We start from the raw sequence: 15,576 nt of genomic DNA, 5'->3' as shown, positions 1-15,576 counted from the left end.
CTGCTAAACATTTCTTTCAGCTTCAAACGCTACAGAGTGAAAATACCAACCTCAGAAGACAGGCCACAACCAATATATATCAGGTCCAAACTGGTTCTGAGTACACAGACCCTACCAACAATTCTTCTTTAAAGCGGCGACCATCTGCACGGGGTAGCAGACCCATGTCCATGTATGAGACTGGATCAGGTCAGAAACCCTACCTCCCTATGGGAGAGGTCACATATCCAGAAGAAAGCATAACGAGACTGCAGCCTTTCCCTCCACATGTAAGTAAAACTGCTGATGCTTCTGCATTTCTTCTTGTGTTCAACTTTTCTGTCTATTCCAACTATGCTCACTTACCAGAGCTGCTCAACTTCAGAGTGAATTTGAACTGTAAGAACTGTTAATGTTTGCTGTATTAACATGTCTGCAGGAGCTTGATGTTTTGAAAAGTAAAAGCTGTAACAATTCTGGGATATGTAAACTGGAGCTTTTGGCTTCTGCTCAGCGTTTCCTTTTAACCAAAATATATATATGCCAAACATCAATGTGTGGCTGTTTGAAAACCAGGAGCGGGGGAAAAAATTTAGTATTCTAAGAAGGTAGGTAAAGCTCATGGATTTCTTTGAGACATACAGGTATGTGCCAATTTGTGGAACTTCAGAACCACCTTTCCAAAATAAAATAAAATCAAAGCTAAATTTTCACTAGGCCACCAGTGTTTTCATTTGAAACTGGGGGCTGAAGATGGTTCAGATCGGTTAGTTGAACAAATTCTGGTTTAGCGTTTTCCTGAAGGATACACTAATAGCGGAGAGGGATTTCTGTATTAGCTGCAAGGATTTTGCACTGACGTGTTCACACTTCAGTTAAGCAGCCCAACACACACTAGTGCTTATTAAAGTTAATGTTTTGTTGCATCTTGTTAGATTGCCCTCTAGGCAGGAATATGGGACAGTGGTTTTTAGGCACGTATTTAACGTTTGTGGATTTGTTTCAATATGTTTCCCTGTTGGTAGCACTATCTTGTATTTCCTTCTGGATAAACAGTTAAGCCCTTTAAAACACATTTGGAAGTTAATGTATTTTTTTTGCCTGGCATGAGGCAGGGCAGATATTCCATGCACATTCCAAAGATGACAGTTGAGTGCCCCAGGGAATCAGTGCAGAAATTTGTATGCTGCATTTTTCTCTGCCTTCAATTAAATTAATAACAACTTTTAACTATGAAATCTGGATTGCTTTAAATTATATTGGTATGTTGATATAAAGGCAATTCTGGCAGCAAGAAATGTCAGAATTCTTTTGTATATGGCAACATTTGAAAAATATGACAGTGCTTTCTATGGGTCCTTTGGTTATTTGGTTTGAAATTTGGATAGAAGTAGCAGTTCTGAAGCATTGATTTGTTATGTGGAGTTAATTTGGTATTGTGGTGAATGTATTTTATTCTCTGTAGAATTTAGCACCTCTGGAATGTCACTGTTAGAATTAATGTGAAGTCAATTGTATTGTTGAAAGAATTAAGTCCACTCAGGCTTAGCCAGATTCTCAAAATCATTCTTGCTTTATGTCATCTCCATGGGTTTAAGAATGTTCCTTTATTTCAGTTAAGAATTCATTTGTGTTTTGTTTTTGGTTTTCCCGAGTGTTTTTCTCTTTCCCATTTTTAGATCGGGAGGAGTGCGTTTGTGACCTCCTCTTCATCTCTACCTTCCTTCCCCTCCACGCTTTCCTGGTCAAGGGATGAAAGCACACGAAGGGTTAAGTACCTTCCCAATTAGTCTTTTACCTGGAGGAGGTGGCAATCTCCCTGGAAGTCATTATGCCTCTGTCTTCTCTTTTATGCTGACTAGCCTTCAGGGTTGCATGAAGCAGTATTTCATCACTTTCTGTTTCTTCTGCCACATGCTGTGGATCCTTGCCTCTCTCTAACTTCACGATGGCTAAAAACTTTAGCATTTAACACCATGCACAGTCACTCCAGATCACTTGTCTTCTGGCTGTTTTCAGCATTATGCAGTTGATCAAGTTGGTTGCTGTTTGGAAAGTAATCTGGCAGGCACTCACTGATATTTCATACGCCAATATATAACTCTTCCTGCTGACTAAAGTGCACTGCATGAGGCATATGAAGCTCACTGGGTTCTAGCTTTAAAGCCTGCTTTCTTGGGGGGCTGTCAGTTTGCACCAATCCAGATCGGTACTGATTGACCGTTTATCTTGCAGGTGTTCTTTAGTTTGTTTGAAATGAGTTCTTTAAGCATCCAGACAGATAGCCAGTCATACTGTACGTTGATACAATTACTATCAGCTAGCCTGCTTTCTGCTGACCTTGACAGACGGAAGACTGAATGGGCATGGGAATTGTTTTTTTGCAAGACTCCTTTCAGAGCAAGATTAAAGACACTGAGAGTGTATAAAGGAAGCTTATATTGGTGTTCCATCAGGATCTACAATACTTTGTTCTTAGAGTTTTTGTTAGCTACAGTACTGACTCTAGGAAGAAAAATTGCGGTGTTAACAAGAAATACTAAATGCATTCTGTAAGCTTATGTTATTCCAAAGACACTGTCTTTGCTGTACCCTCAAGTGTGAGTTATTAGCTATTTGAAGAAGCCTTGTCAGTCATCTTAATCTTTTTTTTAAACACTGTTCTCTTTTTGTAGTGGGACACTTAAATCTAGTCTTACTCAAATTCATTTGCTGGAAGGGAGCATAAAATGCCACCTTGCAAAAGGACACGTTTAGCAAGGCAAACGGTTTGATAGACTAGTCTGTCCATGACAGCTTCTTTTTAGACTATGTTTTATTTGAGAACCTTGAACTAATTGCAAGTTCCATGATCAAAAGGAAGGAAAAGCGCATTGCATTTGCAGCTCCAGAATAACATCCATTTTTGGTTGTGAAAGGGCTGTGACTGAAGCTAATGGATCATGAGGGTGAAACTTAACGTGTCACAGACTAATGAATGCTGAAGATGAACAACCCATAGTTTTTACACTGCTGTTTGACCAGCCTGAGCTACCATCTTGCACTGCTTGCAGAAAGTATCCTCCATCATCAGCAGAATGAGTTGATTACATTTTGAGGTCTCACTGTGATTAAACCTCTTATACTTTGAAGCAGATATCAATACAAGGTCCTTTGGGCTGTTTTTAGATGGTTGTCTCATTTCTTAGAAAACAATGAGTAACTTATACCCATTTTGTTGTATCGTGTTCAGGATCTAGGCTTATTTCTGTGTTAAAACAAGACTTTCTGAGAGTAAACTTGAGAGGAGAAGTACTTGTATCTATTTGTAAGACTTAAAGACCTTTAAAGAAAAGTTCTCCCTTTTTGCTCTGCTTTTTCTGTTGTTAATATCATGAAATCAGCACCATCTCATTCCATTTCTTGGGAAAGTCTGTAATCAAATTTTACTACATAATGCTAGATTTTTCAAAACACAGGTTTGTGGGTTTAGATGTTGAATGGTCATACTCCAGCCTCTTCCTGCCAGGCTACAGAACCTGCTTTTTAAATTCTTGTGTCTCCATTTTATTTTGACTGTACAGTGTTTGAACTATCAGTTGAGAAACTATTAGATTTGTGAGTAGGGCTAGATGATAAAACTTTCGAGGGAGTGTTCTGCTTGGTCAAATGCAAATCTGGGTTTGACTGCAGCTGGTATCAGTGCAGTGTAGTACTAGAAACTCACAGAGACTTCATTTGGTTTTTTTATTGTGCACTGATTCTATACTGTATTATTGATTCCATAATATCCTATTCTTGTAATTCATGGTTGTCATTTGTACTTCTTACTGTAGCTTAGAGCTTTGCCACTAATTGTATCTTTCTTCTATATGTCTGGGAGAGGGGAAGGGTCAGACCCTAAATATAATAGGTTTATATATTCAAAATATGTCACTTTTACAATTCATCTTTATTAGCTATCCTGAGAGGTGAGAATTCAAAAAATGTTTGTTTTTTCCTTCTGTGCAGAGTAACTTTAAAATCGACAGAAAGTGTTCATACTCCATGTGCTTCAGAGTTAAGAATTCTTGGGTTTTAACGTTAGATGAGTGCTTAACAAACATACTGGATCTTAATCAATGAAAACCATTTCCTAGTCATATTTTTGGTCTTCCCTGGAGGTGGAAGTATTATTTTCCAGTTGTAGGGATCCGGGCTGCAAGTGGAAGGTGTGCCTTACAGTCTTACCGCTTGAGGTTCCTTCATCTTGACTTCAGAGTTTCTGTAAAGCTCCAAGGCTGGTTCTTCCAGGGGGATAGTAAAGGACCCTATTACGTGAGCAGTGCCTGAGACTAAGGCAAGAGGTGATGCAGAGGCTGAGCTCTGTGTGTAGAGTGACGCTGATGTGGCATACTTGCAAACAGATGAGCTCTAGTAGGCGCTTCTTTACGAGCTTTGCAATTTTTAAGGCTAGAGTAGGTGGATGTGTGGTGATCCTGGGGCCTGGCTGAGGATGGGACTGTGCCTCAGGGGCTTCAAACTGCAGAGATCAGCCTGACAGCAGGTATTCATAGCATAAACCTCCAGGATGTTGTACTGCCTCAACATAAACTATCCAAGAAGTCTAAACCAGGTCAGAAAAGGGAGTCTGGCTCTGTCTGAAAGTCTGCTTTGAACCTCTTGCTGACAGAGGGGGCTGTTAGGATCTGCAGGGAGAGCACTCTTCAGCTGTCACAGCGCAAGTATGCTTACTTGCATTAGCAGCCCTCTGAGAGGGTAAAAAAAAGTAATGTTGAAAAGGAGTTCAGGAAAAAAACCCTGAGCATCATCCTTGCCCATGGATTGAATGCTTTACTGGGAGGTGCAGAACTGGCCTGTATGGGAGTAGGAGGTGATGAGTGTTCTGCCATCGCCCCTGGGAGGAAGGGGATGTGTTCAGGGGCAGGGCAGTGCTCTGGATCCTGGTGTGGACACAGTCACTCTGTCTGCCCAGGGAATGCCACGTGAAGGGGAGAGCAGGAAAATACTGGGCTTCTGACTTTGTTTATGGCCTCCACCCTCTGGAGCAGCACTCTGCAGCTGGGCCTTCCCTTGCTCGGTCTAGCCTCTGCTCTACAGTGGGCCCCCCACACTCAGTCTGCCTTCCCATGCTTGGTTCAACCTCCAGCTGTCTTTGGCCTTCCCTCTGCCACGGTTCTCCTGCCCTGCTAGGCTTGACCTGACCTTCCTTGTGTACCTCCCATACTTGGTTTGGCCTCACACTCAGCTGTGGGCCTTCACTCTGGGTTTGGCCTTTGCTGTGGATTTGGGCTCCAAGCTCATTTTTGGCGTGGGCATCCAGGCTCCAAGAGTTATCCCACTCTTCATTCAGCGTTCCCTCTGGATTAGCCTCCCAGGTGGACCAGCCTCCTGCTTTGCAGTGGGCCCACAATTCTGGGTCAAGCCTTCGCTTCTTGTGTGCCTCCAGCCCTCATTTTGGCTTCCACTTTGGAATTGTCCTCGCACCCTCCTTCTGACACCCCTTCTTCAGTGGCCCTCTACTCCTGATGGTTAGGACTCCCACCCTTCTTTCATCCTATCCTCTGCTGTGGGCCACAACTCTCACATACTTGGCTTCCCAACCTTGTGTCAGTCTCAAATGCTTGGTGGGCCTCAACCTTCCCTGTTTTGGCCTCAAATCTGCAGTGGGCCTCAACTCTCCTCATTTCAGCCTTCTACCCCTATTGCAGCCTCCCACCGTTTTGGCCTCCAGTCTGCAATGGGCTCCAAGTCTCATCCATACATGCCCTTTGGGTCTTCCACCTGCAATTTGGCCTTTGCTGTGCAATGGGCCTCCCACCATCACTTCAGCCTCCTGTCTTTATTTTTGTTTTCCCGTTGCAAGAGCCCTCAGCTCTCGGTTTTGGTCTCCCGTTTTGCGGTGGGCTTCCTGGGGTCAGCCTCTGCTCTGTGGCCAGACCTCCGTGCTTGATTTGGCTTCTGCTCTCTCACGAGCCTCCCTTACTTGGTTCAGCCTCTCACCTTGTGCCAGGCCTCAATCCTCACGTCAGCCTCCCATGCTCGGTTTGGTTTCCACTCTGTGTTCAGCCTCTGGTTCGCTGTGGGCCTCCTGCTCTTGGTCTAGCCTTTTCCTCCGTGGTGGGCCTCCTGTTCCATGGTGGCCCTGCCCTCTCCGTTTGAGCTCCGCTCCCCTGAGTGCCTGTGCGGCTGTTTCGGTGGCAGGGGACGGATGCAGTGCTGTGGCTGTCTGTCCTAGCCCTGCTGGGGGGCTGTGCTGTGCACCCAGGGCCTGGGGTACAAGCTGGCAGCAGGAGCCTGGCGTGGGGCGGGGGGAGCGCATCAGGCTCCAGGGTAGCGGCTGGTGCACTAAAAAGTGAGCCTGCGGATGCAGGATGTGGCGCTGGCACAGCTCGGGGCGCTGCTTTCCTGAACGACACTTAAATCTGTACTCGTTGCAGGCCTCAAAGCTGGAGAAGCAGAGCAGTGTGTCCGAGAGTGACTACGATAACCCCACCGTGCCCCTGGAGCTGGAGGAGACGGGGTAGGTGCAGTGACGCAGAGCTAACAGCACAGCTCCACACTGTCCGAGGGTGGGGAGTTGTGGGAGCAGCCAGTTCTGTCCCGCAGGGCTGACCTCTGCTTTGTCCCTTCGCAGGTCAGGCAGGAAGGGCCGGCAGAGGAGTGTCATTTGGCAGGGGGAAGGATCCATCCCTGAGGACACAGACACAGCCCCCAGCTCCAGTTTGCCCAGTACAGAAGATGTGATTCGGAAGACTGAGCAGATCACTAAGAATATTCAGGAGCTGCTGCGAGCGGCACAAGAGAACAAGCATGACAGGTAAGGGGTGAGTGCTGGAAAAGGTCCAGAGTTGGTGAGAAAACGGAAAAAAAAAAAAATCCTTCGGGCCACCACCACCTGCATTAACACTAGAGGTGCTGACTTCACACCTACAAAACTTGTAGTTCCGTGGTGTTTCCTGGTGTACTGGAGCTAGTGCCATGGGGTGAGTAGGGATGAGTGACCAGCCCCAGTGGTGGTGGGAATGTGCATGCTCCTGTCCAAAAAGCCGGTGCAGCCCTCTGCGAGTGGGCTCTGGCTGCAGCACTGCCTGCCCTGCCCACAGCTGGCACAGGGACAGGGAGCACTCGGAACAAAGCGCTTGTGAAGTCCTGCTGCAGAATGAATGTTGGTTTAGATATAAATCAAATGTGTTGCTAGAGAACTTGGCGTAAGTTCTTGGATCTTCAGATCTCTGCGTCCTTAGATGAGGATGCCCCACAGAGGTGTGGTAGTAACACCAAGTCTTGTTTCAGGAAGAAGTTACAAAGGCAGAGAGAATTCAGCTTTCCTACTGAAATCTTAGTACAGATAATGAACCACCAAAATCTGTTTTTAACTACTGAGTTTAGACACAGACATAGCTGAGTAAGCAGGAGACTGTTCATCAGTGTGTCAGGTAGCACATAGCTTCAGCTCCCTCCTGGAGCTTCTGGCCCAGCTGAACAATTAATTTTCAGAATAGCTGTGAGTAAAAGTGACACTGCCCTTGACTGATCATCAGGTGGTGCTCCTGCAAAGCTCTTCTAGAAGACTAAATAAGAGTTACGTCTTCCCAGGTACGAACACGTTTTGGCTCTGGGACACCTTTGGTCTCCAGAAAATCTGAACTTGTAGACCGGCAAGTCTTTCGTTCTGCCTCCCACCCCAAGTTCTGTGCCTGTCCTCGCCTGTGAGAAGTGGCTGGCGATTTATGTTAAACCCTCGCTTCCTGCCTTGCTGAGCAAAGTGCACAACAATGAGGCCAATTCTCTTCTGTGTTTTTTCCTTCTTGTACTTTTCTATTTTTAGAAGGACAGTGCACAGCCTCTCCTCATGCCAAATGGCGAGTTCTAACGTGTTTGTGCTGAGCTGGTTGCCCTTGTCCATAACCTTTTCCACTGCAATCTCTCATTGCTGGTTTCTCATGGAGAAGTCTTAAATGAGTTTAGGTTTTATGTCTATCATAGTTTTTAGTATTTGAATTATACTTTTTTTAAAAAAATCATTGAAAGAAACAATGCAGTGTACCTAGCTTTCACTGTTAAATTGAATATAATTTTAAACAACCTGTTACATTCTTTTTTATTTTCTTTTCTGTACCATGTGTGGAGTGGGGTGTTTGCCAGTACTTCAATGAGTATAGTCTTGCAAAACACTGAACTATGAAGCCGCTGTTCCTCATTTTCCTTTTCCCTGGCTTTGTCTCAGTGGGCTGAGAGCTGCACAGCCTAGGACACGCAGGAGACAGAGTAGGCTTCTTCCACCATCCCCTTCTTGCAATAGGGGAACACTTCCTTAACAAAATGAGATACTTAGGGCTGTAATAATACATCTTCCAAGCTAGTGTTAGGAACGCTGTAGATAAAAATCATGCGCTGCATAGATAATTGGAGAATAGTAAAACGATGCAAGAATATCATCTACTAATGAAACACCTTCTTCCTTTTTTTTTTTTCCCCCCTCGCTTTCTTCCGTTCCTATTCCTGTGCTCAACTGGCCGAGTAGACCATTAGAGCGTGTGGGCACGCTCAAGCTCAGACATAGCCTTGGCTGCTTCAGCACACTGGTTCCCTGGGCTGAGAGAGCTCCCCTGCAGCCTCTGACCATCCAGCAGCCCGGTCCTGCCTCCTGGTACTCTGGCCTCTGTCCCTGCCTCCCAGGCACAGTGTCCTTTCTCTTTCTCTCTGCTGCCTCTTTCCCTCACACACCATCTGCACAGGGGTCGTGGAAGGCTATGCATGAAATGCTTTGGGGGACGATGGAATCACAGATAGCTAGTACAGCGCGTTATGAACCTGTGGGATTACCCGTTCAGTCAAAGCTCCCAGTATTGATTTAATGGGGAACGGAATCACAGCCTGGAACTGGCTCTAATGTAAATGATTCTCCTGTCTCTATTCTGTTTGTTGTCCACTGAGATAAATGAAATTATGACAACTAACAGCACAACATGTGGTTGCTGCTTCTGTGCTCTGTTGCAAAAGGAGCAGAAGTTTCATGGTTCCCAACATACAACACTCCCACCTGACAGCTTTGGCCCTCCACTGTTTATACAGCTGGCGTGTCAAATGAGATCATTTGTATCTTGAATCAATGAAAAAAGATGTGTGTTTATATAGTATCTTCCAACCTGACCAAAATATTTACTGTCTAAAATAAAAATGAAATATAAGTGAGGTGTTCTTTGAAATGGAACTTCCCAAGTTCTAACCCCAGGAGTTATTGCCAGTGACGAATATCAGGACTGGAGGAAGAGGTTACCACAAGTTACTGCTAATGATGGAATATTATTTTTTTTCCCCAAGATGTCACTACTTGAATGTCTTCCTGATGTCTTACTGGAATGTGTGTAAACTCAACAGCTTATTTCACAAGCTTACAGTGAGTGTTTAGACTATAAAATAAAGCCATTCCTCCAAGACACGCTGTAAACTTTGCAGCTAACCTAGAGAACATATTATGAAATACCTGTCATTAATCTTGGTCTCTTTCATTCAAGTTATTCTTAGGGCTCTTTCTCTGCCTTGTTAGTGAAGGGTTTAATCAGCAAACTGGCTTTTTAATGAGGTAAAGTACTGTTCAGTGTGGCTTTCAGGGAGCAAATTAATTGTTAACTCAGTAGCAGAATGGGAATGACAGTGAACTTGGAAGACTTGACTTCTAGTTTATTTGGAAGAACTTGTGATTTGAGACAAAGGGAAATACTCCTTTTTAAAGCAATTTTCCTGCATTGCCAAAATGACCCCAGTGTGTTGTGTCTTTCTCAGTGAATTTGCAAGTGACCTACTTTTGCACCTTTGGTGTTGCAAGATGACTGCATAAATAATAACCAGGGTTGGGGTTTCTTTTTGCTTGAAAGGGCAATGATCTAGCATAATCTACAGATGCTGAATACTTTTCTCGAATGCTGTTGCTTTGTGATTTTTGAGATTTTCTTGCTTAAGATTGAATCATGTTAACTAACTTATGCTAAAATTGAGCCTTTGAAGCATAAAAAGGAGTCTTTTGAAAACAGATTTTTGACAGACCACACTAACACAGCACTTCACAGCAGCTTATGGTAAATAGCTTCAAGGTCTATTTTGAACAGACCCATTTTCATTTGGTATAAATCAGGAGTGAAATCTATGAGGACCAAATCTGCCAATTAGCTAACTCAGCAGAATTACTGAATATTCCACCTAAAACTCACACACTGAAAGTAGTTTGGAGATGCATGTATCTGTAAGCTGCTGTATAAGAATTGTGCATTGTCTGTTTACTGCATATAAATTAATCCAAGAAGGCATCTTGGTGTTAAGTTACCTTCATGTGATGTTTTACCTTTAGTTAAACTTAACCAAAACAGCGAGGTATGAATTATGTACTGAAAGTTTGGCATGCCCCATTCTCAGTAGGTGTCTAGCCTTCCAGTTTGTGAAATGAGAAAAAGGAAATATATGCATGATGCTGCATTCCTGGCTTCAACTGATAATGAACTGATACAAAGATGTAAATAAATCTCCTTGGAACCAAGGTGTGTCCTCAGCATGCATCTCTGCAGCAAACAAAAGCTTCCAGCCTGGCTGCTGACCCAGAGAGGCATGTTTGTTACAGGGATTGCTCAGAGTGGCTGAGAACTGATGGGTGAAAAGCTTACAGAGGTCAGACTTCAGGTCTTGCTAAGTGTTTTGAACATAGGTTTTTTTGGTAACTTAGGTACAAAGTGTTTTATTTAAAGGTTTCTACTTCAACTTGCACATGGAAAAGTAGTGCAGAAAAATTGCGTTACTTTAGAGGTGTAGACAAGACAGTCCTATAAATACCAACCCTTGACTGTCAAATTACTTTTAAGTTTGGATGGACAGAATTCAACTCTGAAACATAAAATCCATTGAAACACCCTTGGTTTTTTTCAGCTGTGCTTCTGAGATCACTAGATATCTTCAGCTGCTTAGATCCTTAGCAGTTTAAAAACTTTTCTTTTAGTAGTCTGATTTTATAGCCTTGCTGTACAGAGAAAGCTCTTTCAAAACAAATGCATAGCGATTGTCCCAAAATGGCAGCAAGTTAATCTACTTATTTAGAATCCCACATACAAAGTGGGGTTTTTTAATCTGCTTTTGATCATCAACACTGCACTGAGGGGAAAGAAAAAAAGTTGCTTTTTTTCCCCAAAGCACCTCTGTATCACTAGATTCTGTTTAAATATTTGCAAGCTGCAGAATCTTACTTTGTGCCTGACTTACATGAACCAGTGTGCTTGAGCATGCTGTCCCACACATAATAATATGTCATCGTGCATACACCAAACAGAACAAGCTGAGCAGTTTTCTGTACAACTTGGAGATGAATTCTAGCATTTGAGTAGTTGGGCGGGGGGGGAGGCTAGGGAATGCGTGTGTATGAATTAATGTGTGATTAATATTCACAGACGTGTTTCCATAATTGCATTAAAAAATTACGTTTTCTGACAATGTTTGGTATTATAGGTGTGGACAGTTATTCCTTTAAACAAACTTTGAAGAATAATGAAAACTTAACCAATAATGCAAAATTATTTCTTAAGTTCTTGCTTTTTCTGAAGTTGCATAGTTGTATACACGTTGTGCCTGCAGTATGCTGGGGAATGCTGAGGAGACTCTATTCAGTCACCATATTGTGGGTTGCACTAGCTACTTCAGATGCCTTCAGTGCAGCCTACAATGACATTTTTAGAATACATATGGGGGGGTTGTTACTCAGTTATTTTTAGGATAATAGCCACCGACTAGTAAAATGAAAGAGGAAAGGGAGTCTTTACATCATGAATAATACCTTTTGTCTTTTTGCAGCTATATACCATGCTCCGAGAGAATACACGTGGCAGTAACAGAAATGGCAGCCTTGTTCCCAAAAGTAAGTACCTTCCAGCATTAAGATGTTTTTGGCCTCATTCCTTATTAGTAGATTTCCCTTTGGTAAATGAAAACCAAAAGCCAAAGGTAGGGAGAAATGACTAGGTGTTTTTGTCACATCTTGCATCTTTGTATTTATTAGCATGCTAATGTGTGAATCCAGGCCTTTAACGTTACTCTTGAACTTGACACTCTTCAGAATTGCACGCAGTTCCTCCAAAACTGGAGGCTACTTGCATCTAGCCTGAGGAGTCACGTGGTTATATGGAAATTTTGCTAGGCTCATCACCCCCTAGTCTCCCTTTTGAGTGCTGTTGCCTGGATTTCTTACTTGCAGGTATGTTTAGATTTGTTACCCATCTACCAAAGCGACCGGTTTCTTCACAGCAAGTTTAGGGAGTGAAATGTCCACGAGTTTAAGTTTTTATAAAGTCTTATCTACCTCTACAAAACTGCGAGGAAAATCTAGTGCTGTTGTGTCTGCCTGAACAGATTGCTTTGTGCATGCCTTACCCTGATGTCAGCCAGGACATGGGCTGGGTAGCAGTAAACGGGCACTAGAAAATCTGTATGACAACTTCCTAAATGAGAGAGCACGAAGCAGTATTCCCTGTGTACTGCCTGGCAGCGGTTTGAAATGTCCCTGAGAATGAGGGAGGAGAAATTCCGTGAACATGTTTCATCCGCCCCTACCCCACGTCTCTGCAGCAGCGATGGCTTGTAATGTCTCCTACAGCACAGGGAAGTCTGTGCAGAAAGCTGGGCTCTAGCAGCAGATGTCCCGTATTAAAGAACATCAGTACCAGCTAATTAAAAACGACCCTGAAATGATTTTGTTGTTCTGTCTAGTTCAACTTCTCCTTCCCTTTCCCAGAAACCCAAATCTGAACTGGTAAGGACTTCTTTGCGTCTGCTGACATCTAGTGCCTACAGACTCCAATCCGAGTGCAAAAAAACCCTTCCCGTGGAGACGTGCCCTACGACAGACATCCAGCTGGTCACGCAGCAAGTTATCCAGTGCGCTTACGACATCGCCAAGGCTGCTAAACAGCTGGTTACCATCACAACCAAAGAGAACAACAACTGAGTCGCACTTGGCTTTTTAGTCTTGTTTTTTAAAGGTTGGATTTCAAATACAGGTTGGAACTATTCAAATTTTTATTAGAAAAAGTAAAGGGGCAAGAAACTTTTTTTTAAAAAAACACCTCAGTATTATTTTTGCATGTTTTCTAACAATTTTATGATTAATTTAACCCACTGCCTTATTTTGTGCCTGTGTTGCCAGTTTAGTTACAGATAATAGCATGTTGCAATTAGCTATTGAGCCCATATCACGTACCAGCGTTGTATCAAGCTCTTGCTAGATGTTTCCTTGGGGCCACGTTCTGCTTTCAGATATTGCTTGCAAAACTCCTGCTGAAGTCAGCTGCAGGTATCAGAGGGCAGAATCTCACTTCTGGTTTGTCTGTCCTGGAGCCTCCTGTGCTGTGATGCTGCTGTCCGAGAAACCTGCAGCGAAACAGGCTCTGAAGGCTCTGGCATTATAACTGCTAACCACCAGGAAGAAGGTTGTAGTCCTGATAATGGAGTACAAGCCGAATATTATCTGTTCCCATATCAACTGTTGTGCAATAATATGTTTTTAGTCTGCTAAAACAGTGGTAGTTGTGGGCATCGAAGCTTATTACATGTAACTGTACACGGTCTTTGTCACTTTACCTGTTTTGGAAGGAATTTGAAGCTTAGTAGTTATTTCTTTTAGTTGTCACTATGCCATTAATATATGTTTGATGTTACTTTAGGGCATTAGTGGTTAAAATATTATCTTTTGTTTCCAATTTAATAATTCATTCTTAAGTTTCCTACGGAATTTTTTGTCATCTTCAAGGCACAGTCTTGTTTGTAGCAGCATTGTTCAGTAATTCAAGATGCAATTTCGCTAAATTCTGTGATGATTAAAAATACAAAAAAGGAATTTAGAAGAGTGCCAGTGCAAAAGCAGCTACGTCTGCCATATCATATAACCTCTGTACCTCAACATATCCAAATGTGAAAAGATTTCTTCTACCTAGTTTTACGCAAATCTTTCAAAATTTTACAAGCTACGTATGGAGTAACCCACACAAGGCTGCCTGTCAGAAAGGTAGATGGGTAAAAAACATCAGTGTTTCAGGTTTTTTCATGTGCGTAACAGTGCAAAAAACTTCCAAAAAATGTGTCAGTCCGTAATTTCAAAAATGAGAGGGTTTGGGGGAGTCTTAAATTCCATGGGGGTGGGGGGAAATCGCTATTTTTTTGCCTCTGCCTGTGTTGCATTTGGAAGCGTGTTGTCATTTTCAAGGAGCTGGCCACAGCAAGACTTTAGAGCGGTCTTGTAGTCAAGAGCGAAGTTAGGAAACTGCAGGAGCTGTGACATGGCAGCAGTTGATTAAGCAGGTTTATTTGACAGGAATGTTTGTGTCAGAAATGGCTATCTGCTCTTCCCCAAACAGGGCTGTAGTCTGCCAAACCCATAAACTCTTCTTCCAGGTTTGCTGGTGAAAAACCTTAGGTGAACAAACGAACTAAAGTTCAGTGGTTAGTTCCTTCTCAAATCAGTGTGTGTTTATATATACATAGAAACACACACAGAGTCCCATAACACTGTTGGATTCTTCTATGTTGTCATTAGCTCCCTTTCAGAAAAGTAGTGCAAGTTTAAGGGAGTAAAGGAATGGAGAGAGCAGATGACAACCCAGTAAATTAATGTTCTTCCTTGTGGGGTTTCTTATTTCCTTTCTGCATTTCTGAATTCCAGAACTGTCTCTCAACTCACAGGAACACAGGCAGGCTGGGATTAAAACTACAGAAGACACTTGTAAAACCTGCTTCAAAATTATGCTACTGGCAATTAAATACATTGATCACCTTCTAGCAACTCTTCCTTAAATTGGCATCATTGAAAGGCAGAACATGGTATTTGTAAACGGGACACCACTGTATGCTTTTCTTTAATACACTTTGGAAACCAGGTAAAGTAGGGTAACACTGAGTTATGTTTTATCAGTTGTTTAAACTTGCCTCTGTACCAAAACAAACGGACACTTTGGTAACAGCAAGCCCTTGTTCCAGCTATGCTAGCTCCAGATTTTGTGAAATCAACCATTTAGCTATAAAAGCAAGGCCAACCCACAATTGATTTCCCACTCTGTTACTTTAAACAGCATTCCTGCATCACCACTCCAGAACCACAGTGACTGTGGCACAAGATAAGTGATTTTTCTGATGTTCTTAGTGAAACAGGACACGGTCCGAGCACATGCTGATGTGCTGCATCAGCTCTTTTTGTAAATGGGCAGAGTGGTTCAAAACCAAGAGTGGAAGTGAACAGTAGTAAATAGACTAGCTCTCAGATCATACAGCAGTGCTGGTCAGTAGCTTTATAACACCTGAAATAACAAAGGTGGGGTTTTCCTTTTATGCCTAGATCTCATCTTTTTTCCCCCTGTAAACAAACTTGCTCTTTCTTTACAAAATGCTGCATAGGAAAGTAAACATTTTTTTGCCTTTTTCCAAAACTTGTATTTATCAGTGTCATTCTGTCTGTACAATATTTTGACTTAATCTTTTGTTTACAGTATTACTATAAAATGCTAAAACCCTTTTGGTATGGGAAGTTACTTGGGCTTATTTGACTGCTGGTACTCTGGAAACTTTTTCCTAGATCTTTTCTTTTATAGT

General features: G+C 42.8%; 1 protein-coding gene across 9 annotated transcripts in view; it reads left to right on the top strand.

Moving 5' to 3' along the window:
* Positions 1–15,515, top strand: part of GIT2 (GIT ArfGAP 2) — a 33,994-nt gene extending 18,479 nt beyond the window's left edge. For 4 of the 9 annotated variants that reach the window (XM_037398035.1, XM_037395479.1, XM_037397155.1 and 1 more), the window contains 6 exons: positions 21–269; positions 1,659–1,748; positions 6,399–6,481; positions 6,596–6,778; positions 11,794–11,857; positions 12,731–15,515. In XM_037398035.1, coding sequence (XP_037253932.1) covers positions 21–269; positions 1,659–1,748; positions 6,399–6,481; positions 6,596–6,778; positions 11,794–11,857; positions 12,731–12,943 — 882 coding nt within the window. In that variant the 3' untranslated portion in view covers positions 12,944–15,515. Of the gene's footprint in view, positions 1–20; positions 270–1,658; positions 1,749–6,398; positions 6,482–6,595; positions 6,779–11,793; positions 11,862–12,730 lie in introns of all 9 variants that reach the window. The other 5 variants (XM_037399683.1, XM_037398830.1, XM_037400543.1 and 2 more) reach the window with 4 other exon arrangements.
* Positions 15,516–15,576: the final 61 nt, after the last annotated feature.

The sequence above is a fragment of the Falco rusticolus genome, chromosome 1 (genome assembly GCF_015220075.1).
Source record: "Falco rusticolus isolate bFalRus1 chromosome 1, bFalRus1.pri, whole genome shotgun sequence".
NCBI classification, from domain to species: Eukaryota; Metazoa; Chordata; class Aves; order Falconiformes; family Falconidae; genus Falco; species Falco rusticolus.
Note: the sequence above shows the minus strand (reverse complement) of the source record. Positions and strands in the feature narration are given on the sequence as shown.